At 43.7% G+C, this 13,278-nt stretch overlaps 3 protein-coding genes across 3 annotated transcripts; 2 read left to right on the top strand and 1 right to left on the bottom strand.

Annotated features, from left to right (window-relative positions):
- Positions 1-2,957: 2,957 nt before the first annotated feature.
- Positions 2,958-7,015, top strand: il12b2 (interleukin 12B 2). The gene is made up of 8 exons (XM_040195052.2): positions 2,958-3,094; positions 3,313-3,388; positions 3,488-3,745; positions 3,898-4,003; positions 4,082-4,269; positions 4,477-4,625; positions 4,703-4,813; positions 6,703-7,015. Exons 1-8 carry the CDS (start codon positions 3,092-3,094, stop codon positions 6,859-6,861), a joined length of 1,050 nt encoding a protein of 349 aa, XP_040050986.1. The 5' UTR covers positions 2,958-3,091; the 3' UTR covers positions 6,862-7,015.
- An 876-nt stretch (positions 7,016-7,891) lies between these two features.
- LOC120831105 (protease-associated domain-containing protein 1) lies at positions 7,892-10,954 on the top strand. Its single transcript, XM_040196262.2, has 5 exons — positions 7,892-8,146; positions 8,362-8,462; positions 8,566-8,675; positions 9,729-9,896; positions 9,987-10,954. The coding sequence occupies exons 1-5, from the start codon at positions 8,071-8,073 to the stop codon at positions 10,105-10,107; spliced, it is 576 nt and encodes a 191-aa protein (XP_040052196.1). The 5' UTR covers positions 7,892-8,070; the 3' UTR covers positions 10,108-10,954.
- Positions 10,955-11,672: 718 nt separating this feature from the next.
- LOC120831104 (uncharacterized) lies at positions 11,673-12,637 on the bottom strand. The gene has a single exon (XM_078087424.1). It carries the CDS (start codon positions 12,635-12,637, stop codon positions 11,747-11,749), a length of 891 nt encoding a protein of 296 aa, XP_077943550.1. The 3' UTR covers positions 11,673-11,746.
- Positions 12,638-13,278: the final 641 nt, after the last annotated feature.

Raw genomic sequence — 13,278 nt, 5'->3', positions numbered from 1 at the left:
ACTGAGGTCACTGAGGGGCATCCGGTAAGGGGGTGATTTGTTGGGCAAGGAGGGGACTTTGCGTGCATGCAGGTGGAGCGCGCGCTGTCCTCTCACGGCCCGCGACTATGCTGCAGCAGATTAACCCCTTGTGTAATTACCTGCTGATGGTTGAGCTTGGTGGAGGCGCAGTGAATGTTTGTGATGGAATGGCTTGTTGGAAATTAATCCTGAATCACGCTGTCACTAATTTTGCTTGTGAAATTATCACTATCACTTGGGGGGGGGGGGATATTAATAAGAGTTTAGTTTTGTCAATTTAAGGTTTTTCACCCGAGACTGAAAGAGTGCTTGGCGCCAAAAAGAAGTGTGACAGAAAGAAAAATAAGGAGAAAAGAACGTGTCGGTTTTGACTGAAATTGAGTTTCCAAGGACTCTCAGTTCCTTTTCAAGTGGGGAAACCACCACCATAAATAAGACCACAGGGAAGAAGTTGACACCCGTACATACTGTTTATTCAATAACAGTATAGAAACTACACATCTTTCTCACGTGTCTGTCAGTCTTGGTCAAACAGGAGCTGGAGTCCTTTCTATAAATCTCAATTGCTGAATTACTTGCAGTCACACCATAATGAAAAGCTTTTGGAAGATCATGATTTGACTACATCAGGGGGTTTTGCAGCCGCATTGTGACTACTGGCGTCACCTGTGAGTCCCCTGCTGGACAAATCAATATGTTGCCTACCGGTCAGCAAAGGTCAATGATCCGCTCTGTAGTCTAAAGAGGTTTGAATGAGAAGCTTACAAGAAGTCATACGAGATCTGATGTCATGTTTCTGTGTACATGTGTCACCGGTGAGGTGTTTCTGCTGAGGGTGATGAAACTTGTGGTGGAAGATTTTGCACAGACAATTGTTAAGAAACAAAGGCTCTGAGTCAAGTATGTCTTTTCTCCGTTTATTTCCTTGCAAGGGAAAAAGGGTCACAACAGCTACGTGGTCAGTAGACTGTCAAGAACCTCCTTTTCGCCCCAACACATCGGGGCAGTTCTTATACCTAAGTTTAGATATTGGTGGCGTCAACAGAAACCTTTGACCATCTTGTTGAGTATCTACAGCCAGGGTACTGGGAACATCTTATCCATGTAAGACACGTCAGCTCTTTGACCGTGTCCTTGCTCTCCCAACATGCTAAAACAAAGGTGGTCATAGACATAAACACTTTGTTCAATCTCTACAGCTATGACGCTGGAAACATCTAATCCAAGTGGGAGACATCAGTTCTTATGTCAGGGCCTTTGTGATCGAACCACTTGCAACTAATAAACTGGTCATACAAATGAAGCATTTAAAAGAGTCACATATCATTTTCCCATTACAAACTCAGCTTAGACGGGCTGTCCCTTCATCTGGACTAACGTGACCTCAGAGCTGCCTTTAGAAACGATGTCGGGGGTTCTTATGCAAGTAACACATCGTAGAGTCCGGAACTTTCCCACGCACAAAAAAACACAAAGCTGCACTTAAACAATACTAACAATACAAATAAAAAACCTAATCCAATTGTGAGTTGTGGGGTACAGAAACATTTAATGCACATGGTTGTGTCGGCTCCTTCAGTCCTTTATAGGTCTGCTTTCATGTAGTAGATGGAACTTTTTGTTGTAGCTATTATTATCAAAAGTGTACACACGCACTAGTTACTGAGAACACAGAGGAGGGGGCAGTTACTTGAGCGTATTAAATTAGTGATTAATGCAGTGTAGGCTTTTAAGGAACTGAAACCAACTATTTCTGATGAATGACTGGTTTTGCAGAATTTGAGCTCATAATGCAGTCCCAACTTGCTGGTAGATTCTAAGAAACGGTGTAAAACGGGCTCCCCTACTGACCGCAGGAGAACGTGGAAGAATCGGACACCCGGACGCGGCCCTGCAAGGCTTCGTTTACCGAGGAAGTGCTTCACCTGCGATGGGATCAGGTGATAGAGGATGAGCTGACCACATGACCACAGGAACAGAAAAGCTTTTGTTTCAATTCTCGAGTTGCTTTGGCCTTTTGACATTTGGCCAGAACATGTTGGGTGTCCCCGTTCATGACTAACAGAGCAGGGACGCTCCGGGTGTCTTTCGTTCTCCTTTTGTGTGTGCGTGTGTTTATCTTTCAAAACAATCAAATGTCTCAGAATGATGGGGGGCTGTTTACAGGAGATTACACTTCATTGATTTAATGCCCAATGTAACGCTGGTAAATTACATTAATCTGTTGATGGAAATGACTTGTTTTGTGTAAACAATTTAAAAGATTTTCTCATTTGAGAAGCAGCAAACGGGCAATTCCCGTCAGCATCAAGCGTTATAAAAAAAGAGTCGATGGTCGGTTTCTTCATGACAAGTCACTGATCTATGGACGAGATTAAGATTTTCAATCCTAAAAACTAGGTTCATTACTTCCACAAAAAGGAAATCTCTGGAGCTTAGAGAGACTAAAAATAATTTCTGTGGTTTATGTTCTATTTCTCTATGTTCTCTTCCCAAAAACATGAGATATGGAGACTTAAAGTAAAGTAAAGTAGAAAAGCTGGTGGATGTTGACATTTTGGGGAACTTCTTGTAAGAGAAGAGATTGAAGATCACGTGCGTGTGCATGCTCGCATTCGGGCGTGTGTGCGTGGGAGGGTGTGTGTGCGTGGGAGGGTGTGTGTGCGTGTGGGCGTGTGCGAGTGCTTGCTTTGTTTGCATGATTCCAGGATTTGGAATCTAATACGTAGTATTTCACAAGCCTGTTTTGCTCGGTAGTATTTCAATTTGAAAGGTTGAGGGCAACCCCCCGCCGCACCGAGCGCCCACACGTACCACCTTATCTCCATCTCAACACCCTCGGCTAAATTTGACATGCAAAGCGGGGAAATGCGTCACCGATGAGCTGCTTTTTAAGCAGGTTTCACTCACACTTCATGAGGTTGCATGGCGATGATGCATGAAGCGATATAAAAGAGATGCTGAGTGGGCCGTTGGAGCAAACACCCTCTGGGTCACTATCACTGAACTTCTGCTCTTCAGGTTTTTTTGGTCTGTTGCAAAGCGTCCCTTGAGTGTGAACTAATCCAAAATGGTAAGAAATAACTACTGGAATAAGATGCTTGTTGTACTTATTATCTGGCCATGTCTCAATTGATTCTTTTTGCATTATCATACCTCATATTCTCAACCAGACTCGTTGAAATGTATCATTTGTATAGTTCTTAATTCAAGCCATAATTATTGAGGTTTTATTGGGAAGAATGGATCATTTCAAATAATATCCTCCTCCTCCTCCTGCTGTTCCCTCAGAATACTCTGTGGTTATTTGGACTTCTCTTCGTCAGCCTGAGTGGAGCACAGGGGCCGAGCCACTTCCCAGAACACTGTATGGCTTTTTTTTTTTACTCTCCGCACATTTAAAAAACAAAAGGAAACCTCGAAGGGTTCTAAATCTGTCCGTCTTGTCCTCCCCATAAATGTGCAGTCGTGGTGGCGAAGAGGAACGACGCAAATCCCGTCACGCTGACCTGCCGCACAGAGGACCCCGGAGCCGTCACGTGGAAGTTTCACAGCGAGGCCCCGGAAGACGTTCACCTCGAGGACAACGTCCAGCAGCAGGGACACCACCTGGCCCTGTCCGAGGTGGACGCGCCCATGTTGGGAGAATACAGCTGCTGGAGGGGAACAGAGATGTTATCATCCACCCTTCTGCTGCTCAAGGCGGACGGGGAAGAAGACTCAGGTCAGACACTGCCGGTTTCATGTTCCCTTCCTTCTGCCACTCACACACAGAAATAGAGGAACTCATTGCGGCATTTAAAATGTGTCAAGTCTGGAAACTCTTACGTTGGTTTCTGTGAGACCTGTGTCCACTTACGTTGTCTTTCTTTGTAGATTCTCTCTCCTTCCGCTGTTGGGCAAAGTCTTACGACTGCACCTTCAGCTGTGAGTGGACCTACAGTGGACAGAGCGCCGTGCGCCTCGGATTGGGCCGCGACTGGTAAACTTACTCAGTGGAAGTACTCAGTTCATGCGGGCAGAATTACGCCTTTTCTGATGTGTTTTAAACCCCCCGCAGCACCGAGGCCAGGAAGTCATGTCACTGGATCAGCGCCCGTCTGCTGGCGGATGGGAAGTTCCATTTCGAGTTATCTCACCCGGTGTCGCCCTACGCCGAGGAAAGCACCATGCTGGAACTCACCGCCGAGGCCATCGTCGACCTCTCCGTCGTCAGGACGACGCACAGGTTTTACCTGAGGGACATCGGTGAGCAGAGATGAGACTCGCGTCCCTCCTAAGATTAGCGTTTGTCTTTAGATTGGTCCATTGTTCAGATCATTTACATTCTAATCGAGGTGTTTTCTGCATGAAAACTATAACGACATTATTCAGTGTAAATTTGAATAATAAGAAAATAGTACAATTAGAAAAAAGGCAGATAGAGACATGATTTTCTTTCTTTCTTCCGTCCAGTCAAACCCGATAGTCCTCAGATCGTGACGTGTCAGGAGGGGGAAGAGGACCTGAGCGTGACTGTTGCCCCTCCGTCCAGCTGGTCGACCCCCCACAGCTTCTTCAGCCTGGAACACCAGATCGAATACGTGTTGAAAGACGACGGCAGGGTAAACAGAAAGTCTAGGCATTCTCTCCTGCTTTTTATTTGTTTCTTTTGCTCACTATGTGACCTGTCTCATTGCAGACTGAACGCTCCTCCATCGTCCTGCTGCCGAAGGGCGTCAGTAAGCTGAGGGTTCGCTCCAGAGACTCTCTGGTCCTCTCAGCCTGGAGCCAGTGGACCGCCTGGAAAAACGTAACCCACTGATGTGTTCCCCCCCCTCCACTCCCTCTCCGCTGTCGTCCCCTGCTCTTTCTTTTGTCCACAGTGTCCCCTCTTCGCCCCTCATGTCCTCTCACCCACTGTTTTCTTCATTGTTGCTGGCTGCCTTCCTTTTGGGGAAATCCCACACTGATGGCTGAGAGATAACACAAACCAGAATTAGTCTCATCTCTCACTCTCACTGTTTTTTACACATTTATTTACGTATTTAATATAAATAATAGATGCAATCAATATATATAAATATTGTTATTTAATATATTCATATTACATAAACACATACAATGTATATTATTTGTATTATTTATTTAGACTATTGTTAATATTTATTATTTATTCTGAATCATACACACCAAAAGCAGAGCAAACCCTATTGCTATTTTATGTCATGATTTTTTTAAAGGAAATTCTCTGGGATTCAAGATGAAATTTTATAAACCAAGAAAAAAAAGTCGAATAGGGATTCGTGAGGAACAAATGTATACAATAAATGAATACATATTACGTCATTTCGCACAACTGTTCATCTGCTCGCATGACAGACTTTGACACCATTTCTTTGTATTATGGTGCTTTGACACCGTGCAAAAACAAGTGACTATTAAAAGAGCATTGTGCTTCCTTCCTTATACATGTTCCTTCTTCATCCATGTGCTGCTCATGTCATGTGTACAACCACTCACTCAAATTAGAAATCCCATTAGATACAATAGAGTATTGGTCGACATTTATCTACTTTCTGTGTGGAGTCTGCATGTTCTCCCCGTGTCTGCGTGGGTTCTCTCCGGGTTCTCCGGCTTCCTCCCACAGTCCAAAGACATGCTCTGGGGATCAGGTTGATTGGGGACTCTAAATTGCCCGTAGGTGTGTAAATGTGAGTGTGAATGGTTGTTTGTCTCCGTGTAGCCCTGCGATTGGCTGGTGACCAGTCCAGGGTGAACCCCGTCTATCGCCCGAAGTGGAGGGGGCTGGGATGGACTCCAGCCCCCTCCGACCCTGTGTGCAGAATAAGTGGCTTGCAGATGGATGGATGGATGGATGGATGTGGGGGGTGGACAAAATACTAGCAACATAAGCCACTTAGTATGTTTACTGTATATGCTTAGCTATGAGATGAAGACACATTAAATGCTTGTACTTTTAGTTACTAATCATTACTATGTGGATCACAGTACTCCAGTTACAGGTTGTCTGTATTTATATATATATATATAATATCGAACTGTTTTTAGCTGGTAGTAAGCGGACAATAATTGGCTCCACCAATCAATTCTCTATCTTTCATTTGATAAGAATAGCTAGTTAAACCTCCAATACCTGGCTTTTATTTATCCAACAGCTAAATTCTAACTTAAAATTAGAATTAAAAATGAACAAAGGTTTTCATCTGAGACAATTAGACAGCGGCTATTGTGCTACTTAAGTATTTTCACTTTTTACATCAATGCCATCATTCGATAGTTGTACTAATGTGCTGACGTCACGGACCTGCTAAGGGACAAACAGACTAGCACCGAAACCGAACAATGATTATGGTACTAGTCGCTGTCTGATATTCAAAATTTGTATCTATTATTTATACGATGTTTAAAACATCATCAGGTTAAGAGGTAAACATTTCTACTGAAATTTATTTACATGACAACATTACAAAAAAGCTACAAAAAAAACTGGACCAGTAAATGAGGCTGTTATGCAGTGAAATAAAGTTCTCGGTGTGAAAGTGAAATCGTACAGGAAGCATTCTTCATATAGTCACAACTTGTAGGGATTTCATTTTCGGCATTCAATGTTGTGAGCATTTCTTATGCAGTTTTCTTGTCATAGTTTCAGATCCTAATCTATCCATGTACTCATTGCAGGTCAGAACGGGGAAAAAGAACCGATGCAAATGCAAAAAAATATCCTGCTGCCCAGAATTACCATCTGGATACTTGGACAACTGCAAGAAGAGACGCAAAAAAAAAGGAAGAAAGACAAAGATTCTAAATAAGACCATGCATCTCAGTTTGCCACAATAAAAACAATCAGCACTACATAGTTAAAGCAAGCTACACATTTTTTTCTAGTAATAGTAGTAGTAATAGTTTCTCTGAAGCGATTCAAATGTATTTTTGTGTCGACAATGGGGATGGCCCACATATATCTGTGCAATAAATCTATATGTTCATGAAAGTAACATTGTTCAAGTGTTCTTTAAACTGTCGGGTATTTTATATGAAGGATTGCTACATAGTTATTATGAAGTTATTGCTAAACAGAGAAACTAATTTAGTTCCTATTGAGTTGTTTTAACATGTTTTGTTTTAGCATGAAAGATTGAATATACAAGCCGCACAAGTGAGTTGTATATCTAGGTAAATGCTCTTTTAATGTGATAAATGGACTGCAGTTGTATAGAGCTTTTCTAGTCTTCAGCTCACTCAAAGCACTTTAACAATTCATGTCATCATTCACCCGTTCATACACTGATGACAGGAGAACCACACACAGAGCCACCTGCCCATCAGTAACTAACATTCACACACTGTAGTCACAGCTACAGAGCAAAATTGGGATAAAGTGTCTTGCCCAATGACACATCAACATGGGATTGAACCACCAACCCTCTGAGTGAAGGACGACCGCGGTCCCCACTCACCCACAGTCACCCATGAAATTATAGTGTCATTGATGTCGCTTTATGTAAATACATAAGAGTAAACCTGCATTCTTTAGGACCAAAATAAGATGGATTAAATCAAAACATCAAGTGTGAACTATATTTATTTCCTTATTTTGACACCGTGACTTGTAGACAGCCACTGTGATTAAATATGGAGGAAATGTGTTTTAATGCTGTCTTGCAAAAATGGAAACAATAAGATGAGAAATGTGACAGAAGCATGTTGACTTTGCATACAAGTTAAAAAACAGAAAGCTATAACAAGCCCTTTTCCCCAAATGTCAAACTGTAATTGGTTAGTAATTAGTTTACTGCTACCGTAAAACAAACAAACAGAAGAGAGGGCAAACGGGATGGAGGCTCAGCTTCGCCTCGCGACCCCCAGCAGGGAAATCCTGCTTTGCGAGATACGCATGCGCGTGAAAAGAAGCCCGGAAGTATCTGCTAACTGGACCCTGTGTTATCGAATGGACCGCAGCTAAAGCTAATATACAGAAGCACAAATGGACAGATACTGCACAGGCTCGCCTACGTAACGTTGAGGAGATCTACACATGCCTTGAATATGGCAAAGGTTGTTCGGACGACTGCTTTAGTTTTATATCTCTGGACTGTTTTCATGCACTTCAGTCGTATGTCAGGTGAGTAAGTTAAGGGGGGCGGGGGTTCAAACGCTAATAAAACGCCAATTTAGCTAACGCTAGCTAACGGGTTGTTGTTACGGATGCTCGCTCTGGCTTGTGTTACCTGTGAATCTTCATCTATTTTCGCCGTGCTGCTGTGTTTAAATGAAACGCTGTCCTTATGCTGACGATGCTCTAATTCACTAACTAACTTCTCCTTGTGGTCTGGCCAGGTCTCGGGATCAATGAGCTGCTTTACTTCCGGGTCATCAGTCCGAAGGAGATAGGGTACATCTTCAGCGCAGCACCTGCAAAAGACTTTGGAGGAGATTTTGTTAGTCGTTTTTTAAATTTACCATGTGTTCTTGTTCAACGGATTCCAAAAGCCTCAGGCACACTCACCACCCAAATTAATCCCTCTCCTCTGCCCCCCCCAGACGTCCTCGTATGATCACATCTTCCTTGTGCCTTCGGACCCGGCAGATGGCTGCTCAGAGTTGGAGGACAGAGAAATCATACAGGGACAAGTGGTGTTGGTGGAAAGAGGGTGTGTATGTGAACATATTATCGGAAGGTGCCTACAGATCGTGCGACCTGCTGTTCATATTATAGGCAGGTGCCTACAGATCATGTGACCTGCCGATCATATTATCGAAAGGTGCCTACAGATCATGTGACCTGCTGTTCATATTATAGGCAGGTGCCTACAGATCACGTGACCAGCCGATCATCTTATAGGCAGGTGCCTACAGATCACGTGACCAGCCGATCATCTTATAGGCAGGTGCCTACAGATCATGTGACCTGCCGATCATCTTATAGGCAGGTGCCTACAGATCATGCGACCTGCTGTTCATATTATAGGCAGGTGCCTACAGATCATGTGACCTGCCGATCATATTATCGAAAGGTGCCTACAGATCATGTGACCTGCCGTTCATATTATAGGCAGGTGCCTACAGATCATGGGACCTGCCGTTCATATTATAGGCAGGTGCCTACAGATCATGCGATCTGCCGTTCGGATGATGGGAACATGGCGATATTCAGGGGCACGGCAACACTAAAACAATATAGGGGCATATGTATCAACTGTGCATGCTATATAACTTGAGGAGGAGGGTCCATATCGCTAAATACCCAAGTGAGATCGGCTTGTGAAAAAGGATGCGACCACCGAAGGAACCTGCCAACGACCACCCAACATGCCGTTCTGAAAAAGGAACCTTCCACCGACCACTTTTCGCATTTGGCGCTACTGGGATGGGGAGTGGAGGGGGGATGAATGAAAGTGTCGATGTTTTGTAATATGAAGCTGCTTGATAGACTTTGACTTTCCCCCCCTCCTAAACCTAAATGATATTTTTTCACCTGTAAAGGTAGTTAAGCAGTAAATTGATATTGTGAATGTCACGCATCAAATGTGTCATGTTAAACATCTTAATGCCAATCCTAAAAAGTAACATAGTCTGGCTTCATTCTATTTTTTAATAAGTAATTTGTCGAGAACAAACTTTGCAGACCTGGGCTCTTTGTCTGACATGCTACATCTGCTACTTGTATTTAAAGCGAGAGACATCTCTTTGTGTGCGCCCTGCAGAGGTTGCTCCTTTGTTCAAAAGGCCCGACATGTGGAGGAAGCCGGAGGCAAAGCCGTCCTGATCGCCGATGACGCAGCGGACAACGACAGTCAGTACCTCGACATGATTGCCGACGGAAGCACTGCCAAACCAAGCATTCCTGCCCTGTTCCTGCTGGGACGGGACGGGTAAGACTCATCTTTCAGACTTGTTGTATTTTTGATTATCCCAATAAAAACTGGGACATCAACACCACCCCTTTTATGTTTTCCATATAGGATGATGATCAGACGATCGCTTGAGAGACAGGCCCTGCCGTGGGCTGTCATTTCCATTCCTGTCAACGTTTCCTCATTGGCCTCGTTTCCACTCAAGCAGCCCCCGTGGACACTGTGGTAGAAATGACGCACTACCACAACTCCACGCGCCTCCTCACTCTATAAACAGTTGGGTCATCGTTGCATTTCCTGTCAATGCTTCGATGATGTTTTGTTTATTCTCTTGTATCTTTATTAATAACGTGCAAGGAGGTCACTACATTCTTTGAAATTAAATCGGGGAAGGTATAGCACAAAACATTTCAAATAAATGTCTTGGAACTTGATGGAGGAGACACAAAGTATTAGATTTTTGTTTTTAGTTTTTTTTTCATGTACGATCTTTAGCAAAATGTCAACCTGCTGACCAGCTAGTTTCAAGTTTTGCTTTGAAGATCCTATATGGCTTCTGCAGCAAGGCGCGTCGTCTTTGCAAGTTTCCAGTTACCCTTCCTGATCCAATAGACTTACTGGACTTGAATGCATTTTATTGGACTGTCTGCTGCTTGAACAGTGTTCTTTAACATCTGTAATTTTCCCTGCTGTCCTGTCTCCATATAGGGAGCGGCTGGTGTCCACAATGAGCCTCCTGCAATTTTCACAGGATTTTTTCTTTGTCTTCATTTGATCTAGCTGATGATGCACTGATGCACCAATTTACTTTAAGGCACATTTGGTATGAAAGCAGAGGTTACACATATAGTGCTGTATTCAGTTGTTTATTCATGTGGATTTAAAGAAGAAAAGCAGACTTTATAAGGTCTACCACATATGGGTAATGTAGCATAGTTTATAATTCCACATTCTATTGCCTTACTATGTGAAAGTCATTATAGAGCCTGTACATTTGCATTGTCCCTTAGAAGAAATTTACATACTGATTATTAAATTAAAGATATTGAATGAAAATAAATGACATTTGTGTTAGTTAGTGTTTTGGTGTTTTTCCATTTGGATAATGGTTTGTGGACTCGGTGGGGTTAATATTTAACTAATACTTATCCTCCCTGAGGAAAGGTGCTGTCTGTTGATTTTATATATTTCTTTTTTAATAATTTAACAACAATTAGAGATGTAGGTGCAGCTTTATTATTCCTCATTCCTTCTACTTAATGTTCTATAAAGAGTTAGAGACAGCTCAACAATAGAAGTTTTTTTTCTCCTTTGATTCCCTGAATATGGATGTATAAAAGCAGCTGTCAACCTCAAACCACAACAGAATACACTTCATGTACTAAATATTAAAACACCACAAAAGCTAAATATGTGTTAACTCATGTTGTTTTAAAATGAGCCTCGCGATTCACCACCCAGCGAACGAAGCAGTTAGGAAAACAAATGATTTCAATAGATATAATTATATATTCTTTCAGTTTATGTACAGACGGGCTCTTCCCTGGTCATGATCACCTGGACAGATATTTTAGAGAAAGATACTTCCCACCCTCGCATTACAATGTAAACGTGATAAATATAAAACACATATCTACAATGAATTACACTGTCTAAAAGATTTCTTTAACTTTTCTGATATAGCCGAGTGCAGTAAGAAGTGTTTGGTCAAAAACCTGCATATACATTTCAATCCAAACGCTTCAGCCGGCCGATGTGTTCCTCGTTGTTCTCGTCACGTCCGGGCCGTCGGGTCCCCCCCGACTCTAAAGACACAGAGAATCAGATTAGCTTCAACAATAAAGATACATACGTTTCCCTTTCCCCGGTTACCTCTTGTGGCACCTCGGACACACTCTGCCCCACACGGTCCGGACCAGGCCCTCCCTCAGCGCCGGACTCCCCCAGATGTACACGGACGGCGTGCACACCGCGTTGAAGCGGGCCATGATGGCGAACACGTTGGTGGCGTCGTTCCTAAACCTCAGCCCTCCTCCTGATCCAAACCTGACAATGATGTTCACAAACGACGGGCCCCACAGCGCCAAGAAGCTGACGACCACGAAGATCAGGATCTTCAAGGACTCCTTCTTGCTCTCTTTCTCCGCGCCGGGGGGCTCCCTCTCCACCTGGACCCGGGCCACCACGTACAGTTTCACGGTCATGACCACTTTGGTGACCACGATGATCTGTAGGAATATAATACTGGAGACGTACAGCTGGAACGCTTTGGAGGGCGGCAGCAGGTTCCTGACGGCCAGGTGGGCGAAGTTGTAGAGCCAGCAGCACACGTTGACGCCGACCACGAGCCTCCTGCTGATGAAGCGGCTGTACGCGTACGGGTGGCACACGGCGAAGTACCGGTCGAACTGCGCGAACATAAACGTCAGTATGTTGATCCCCAGAAGCGAGGGTAGGATGTTATACGTTCCATTCCTGGACGGGTGTTCCTCGTGAACGTCGAACAGACCGAGATAATACACCGAGAAGCCCACCAGGGTGTCGCAGATGCTGGTGCTCAGCATGAACAGGAACCGGTTCTGGAGGCGGAGGGCTCTGGTGGCCAAGATGGTGACAACCACGGGCCCGGCCACCAGCACGGTGGTGGTAGCGAACAGGATTTGGAAAATGAAAATGAAGTAATCGGCGGGACCGTCGAAAGCCACCGAGAGGGGGATCCCGCCGCCCACCGCAGACTCCGTGGTGTTGGAGGGCAGCATCGTTTCGATGCGCAAGCTGCGCTCAGGCGCGCCTCTTGTTTTATAGGTGAGGACCAACCCCGCCGTGAACGTCACCTCTTGAGATGCGACCTGATGCCTTTTTTCTTTTCTTTTTTTTTTGGCTTCCTATTAACATTTTAATCAGTTCAGTTAACCAGATCATTTAAAGAATGACACTGTCAGAAACCCAAAACAAGTGCTTCACGTGGATTATCTGCGTGTCATTTGTCGCTCAACCTAACCAAAGTGGAAAAAATGTATCATATAAATAATAACAACAATACCAATATGAATTTAGTGTCAATAGTGACAATACTTCTAACAATAATAAGAATAATGCTAATCAAAATTCAGAACACAATACGTTTAGTACAAAAAAGACATCTCAGGATTGGAACTTTGATTTGAAATAGCACCTCACGCGGATGTTTCGTTATGAAGATAATACCCTTGGATTTAAATAAACGATTTCAGCAGTATTCAGCAGATGTACGCGAGGATCGCATGTCAATCAACCTTTTTCATATGCAACACTGTTATACGGTCATCTCGGATTCACGCGGCTCTATGCGTTAACTTGAAAAAGAGCAGTATGAAGACTGATGCACTTTGAAAAATAAATGTTGTGCATGATTTTATTG

The sequence above is a fragment of the Gasterosteus aculeatus genome, chromosome 13 (genome assembly GCF_964276395.1).
Source record: "Gasterosteus aculeatus chromosome 13, fGasAcu3.hap1.1, whole genome shotgun sequence".
In the NCBI taxonomy this organism is placed as follows: Eukaryota; Metazoa; Chordata; class Actinopteri; order Perciformes; family Gasterosteidae; genus Gasterosteus; species Gasterosteus aculeatus.
Note: the sequence above shows the minus strand (reverse complement) of the source record. Positions and strands in the feature narration are given on the sequence as shown.

Bases quoted from the DNA above. Each gene is read 5' to 3' on its own strand.
- il12b2 (XM_040195052.2), top strand. The intron at 3,389-3,487 runs GTATGGCTTTTT...ATAAATGTGCAG, and splicing joins GAGCCACTTCCCAGAACACT to TCGTGGTGGCGAAGAGGAAC. The intron at 4,270-4,476 runs GTGAGCAGAGAT...TCTTCCGTCCAG, and splicing joins GTTTTACCTGAGGGACATCG to TCAAACCCGATAGTCCTCAG.
- LOC120831104 (XM_078087424.1), bottom strand. From the start codon at position 12,637: ATGCTGCCCTCCAACACCACGGAGTCTGCGGTGGGCGGCGGGATCCCC.
- LOC120831105 (XM_040196262.2), top strand. From the start codon at position 8,071: ATGGCAAAGGTTGTTCGGACGACTGCTTTAGTTTTATATCTCTGGACT. The intron at 8,147-8,361 runs GTGAGTAAGTTA...TGGTCTGGCCAG, and splicing joins GCACTTCAGTCGTATGTCAG to GTCTCGGGATCAATGAGCTG. The intron at 8,676-9,728 runs GTGTGTATGTGA...TGCGCCCTGCAG, and splicing joins GTGGTGTTGGTGGAAAGAGG to AGGTTGCTCCTTTGTTCAAA.